The 3,735-nt window shown below is 38.8% G+C and overlaps 1 protein-coding gene across 1 annotated transcript; it reads left to right on the top strand.

Annotated features, from left to right (window-relative positions):
* The first annotated feature begins 874 nt into the window (after nucleotides 1-874).
* LOC149039445 (uncharacterized) lies at nucleotides 875-2,747 on the top strand. Its single transcript, XM_089185810.1, has 4 exons — nucleotides 875-1,100; nucleotides 1,551-1,700; nucleotides 2,473-2,532; nucleotides 2,623-2,747. Exons 1-4 carry the CDS (start codon nucleotides 890-892, stop codon nucleotides 2,745-2,747), a joined length of 546 nt encoding a protein of 181 aa, XP_089041936.1. The 5' UTR covers nucleotides 875-889.
* Nucleotides 2,748-3,735: the final 988 nt, after the last annotated feature.

Genomic DNA, 3,735 nt, shown 5'->3' on the forward strand with positions numbered 1-3,735 from the left:
ACGCGACAGCCTTTTGTGGGGCAGGCTTTTACAGTTCCATGCTCTCACCTCACAAAAACGTCTCTTTTTGTGGGAGAACACCAAATGTACAACGCCTTACCAAAAGGTTCTCTCATTTTGTGATGCATGCTGAAATCCTCACCGACGACACCACCTCTGACTAAAATCATCTGCGAGAAGAAATCAACTTAATACCAAGAGATCTAACTCAATACTTAATTTTCCTGAAGAAATGCTATTGCTAACCGAAGTACGGGATGCTCTTAAAACTGAGGGCTTTAATGGACAAGGCTAAACCTGAAAACAGTCTAGTTATTCAGTATGCAGCTGTCCACAAGTTTTGTTTTTGTGTTAATTCTAACGTAAAACGTTTTCGACTTTTCCCACAAAAAGTGAACCGAGAGGATATTCAAAACTAAATAGATCGTCGCTCAAATTCATCACACAGCAGCAAATAGAGTAGTACTGTAATCTAACTCTTCTTTCGCTGAAAGAATACAACGAATTCGAAGAGAATCAAACTCAACTGATGGAAAATTAATGTGATTTAAATCTTTGACCTGTTTACGAATATTTGAGTTCATACAAAAGAAAACATCACTTTGCTTCGAAAACTCTATCGTTTTAAGATTATTTTAAAGCGAATCATGATTCTCTTAAATAAGTTTATGACAGAAAGGGGGTTTCTATTCTAACTATCCACTGTTCTCAGTCAACCTTAAGAAACAGGTTCATTCATTGATGTCGTAATACCCGGCCCGTACCTCTCAATGAATTTCGTTTTTCAGGAAAAATGCCTTGGATATTTCGTTATTTTCTTGTCTGTGTTTCGGTCACCAACATTGTAATCGCTGAGGATCAATGCAGGATAGAAATAAACATTCGTGGCATGGCTCTCAAAGGTTTCACTTTTAAGAGAATGGCGGTGGCGGCTCCTCACATCTGTGATATCTTATGTGAAAGGGAAATTGTCTGCCAGAGCTATAATTTCAACAGAAAAGAACAGATCTGTGAATTAAACAACCGCACAAAGGATGCAAGACCCGAGAATTTCCGCTCAGACCCAGCGTGGTTTTATATTCGCCGTTTAAACGGAAGAGGTAAGTACTCAACCATGCACTTTGAATAAAAATCATGCTGCTTACAGTCCGTGCTTTCTAATCTCCCGCGCCCGTTGGTATCAACTTCTCTATCAAAATAGAAAATTTCATCCTTTTCTTTTTTCCTTTAAGTTTAAATATTTTTTTAACTTATTTTTAAAAAAGCAGCTCTATAAACATTGACACCAAATGATTGTGTTATTTCTACAAGAAGCTTAGGGTCAGTAAAGAACTTTGAAGAATTGAAAGCTCGAACGAGGGGTTTAGGCGAGAGGGGTCCTGTCTCCCCAGAGGGTTGTGCTTGACAGAACGTTAAAATATTTCACAACAAAAGAAGGACATTCAAGTGAATGAAACTCGAGCTTCATTCCTATTCCCTCGTGCTTTTCACTTTTTCCTTACCATCTGCGCTTACTAATACTTTATTTTCAACATTTTTACCCGTACCAGCTCCTTTGGGTTCGATACAGGAGTTACCAGCACGTTCATGCCGTGAAATAACATCAAGCGAAGGGAAAGACACACCAAGCAACAATTACTGGCTGGATCCATCTGGCACAGGGAAGGCAGTGTTGGTTTACTGTGATATGAATTTGGAAGGTCAATCACATTTAACTCGTTGTAGCTTTCTTTCTTTGTTTGAATTGTCGCTCTTTTGGTAGCGTCCTTGGTTGCTTTAAGATGTAAAAAAAAATCACACCAGTCCTGAAAACAATGCATTGCGCAGTTTCACTTGTATAGTAAAAAGGAAAAAAACATCCTAAAGGGAAAAAAAGGCAAGCAAATAGACAAGGTTTAACCAACCTACATTTTTATAAAGTTTTGAAAAACATTCTTGCTTACACCCTAACATCAGTATTCATGTTCTCCATACTTTTCTCTGTACATTTAAAAAGGTGCTGACGAGAAGAAATTTTTTGACAATCAAGAGTTTCTTTAGTTGGGGATCATTTCCTTTATTCTTGTGACCGTAATGTTTGATTCAGGGCTGACATATATTGCAGGCATTGTCCATTTTGTGATGGCTCAACCGTACAGTTTATGAAAGTATCATGTCGGTATTCAAAAACACCATGTTGATTCTGGTCGGCAATCAATATGTTATTGTCGAATGTAATCCTTCGATGTAATGAAGTAAGTCAATACCCGACTATCGAGGATTTCTACTTTCTAAAAATACAAACGTGAGCAAGCGTCGGAAAATGCACAGTACGACTTGTTCGAACACTCGTTTCTATTCCATTTTTTCGGTGATTTAATAATTTACGTAACTACAAGAATATTTCCTCGTAATAGTACCATCAGAAGTGGCAAAAAAAATTCTGACAATTTCTTACCAACAACGTTACTTTTATTCTATGGTTTTATGCAGGATTTACAGCTGTGTTTACAAATCTTGGTAAGATTGGATCAGAGGGTCCAAAGTCGATTGGTAGTCATTACAAAGATCAATGACAACAAAATTTGGACAAATTTCTTATTAGTATCATAACTTTCACTTTTATTGTATGTTTTTTCGCAGGATTTACTGCTGTGTTTACAAATCTTGGTATGATTGGAAGGAAGGGACCAGACTCGATTGGTAGTCATTACAAATATCAAGACCATGACGGACAAGTAACATTATCCAGCGGCATTCAACTGTGAACTGTGCCACGCACTGGTAAATACAGAATAGAAGCAATAGGAGCCTCAGGGGGGTACAGTGAGAACAGTTTTATCAAAACCGGAGGAAGAGGGGCACGAATGATTGGAAACTTTAATTTGACCAAAGATGAGATCATTCATGTACTTGTTGGTCAAAAAGGGGAAGAAAGGAATGGAAACCCAAAAACTGCCGGAGGTGGAGGAGGTACATTTGTAGTGAGAGAAAACAACAAGCCTTTGATTATAGCTGGAGGTGGAGGAGGAATTAAAAATATATCGGAACAACATCCTGGATGTGATGCGTCCATAAACACAACGGGGAATGGAGGGTATAACTTGCTACTGGGTTTAAGAGGAAGCAACGGAAATGGAGGAAACGCCAGTCCAGTGTATTCAGGTACGTGGAGAAAGAAGAAAAAAACAAATAATCAGTAGGTTCAATCCATCAGGACAAGAGGACGACAGTAAGATTTATCAGAACTTAATTATTGAAATTACTAATTCTAACTTTGAAGCTTTTCTTTTCTCGGGGGCACCCTTAAAATATCAGCTTTTTAAAAAATCCTACGCATCACCTCATGTACATTTATTTTGTACTGATAAGCTGTTCTATTTCTAGCAATTGACTACCCAATAATATTTTGAAATAAACTTCTAAAAATTGAGAAAGGCACTAAGCTGATAATATTGCGAATCGTCGTTTAAACGCTCTTAAGTAAGTAATCAAATAGAAGCCATTTATGGGACAACTGCTTCTCAATTTTCGTTTATTGTAGGTGGTGGCGGCGGCGGCGGCGGCTTCTACAGTGATGGAAAAAGTACTTGGAGCCCTACTGGTCGAGGAGGTAAAGGATATCTTCAGGGAGGAGAGGGTGGACTTGGTAAGGGTGGGTTTGGAGGTGGCGGTGGTTTACGTGGAAGGGGCGGTGATTTACCAGGAGGTAACGGCGGAGCTGGAGGCGGTGGAGGTTACTCTGGAGGAAATGGT

The sequence above is a fragment of the Pocillopora damicornis genome, chromosome 10 (assembly GCF_964200805.1).
Source record: "Pocillopora damicornis chromosome 10, jaPocDami1.2, whole genome shotgun sequence".
Taxonomy (NCBI): domain Eukaryota; kingdom Metazoa; phylum Cnidaria; class Anthozoa; order Scleractinia; family Pocilloporidae; genus Pocillopora; species Pocillopora damicornis.

What these genes read in the sequence shown, in the direction of transcription:
- LOC149039445 (XM_089185810.1), top strand. Translation starts at nt 890, where the DNA reads ATGGCTCTCAAAGGTTTCACTTTTAAGAGAATGGCGGTGGCGGCTCCT. An exon ending in CTGTGATATGAATTTGGAAG is followed by an intron (nt 1,701 to 2,472) that starts GTCAATCACATT and finishes GGTTTTATGCAG; the next exon opens with GATTTACAGCTGTGTTTACA. An exon ending in AGAGGGTCCAAAGTCGATTG is followed by an intron (nt 2,533 to 2,622) that starts GTAGTCATTACA and finishes GTTTTTTCGCAG; the next exon opens with GATTTACTGCTGTGTTTACA.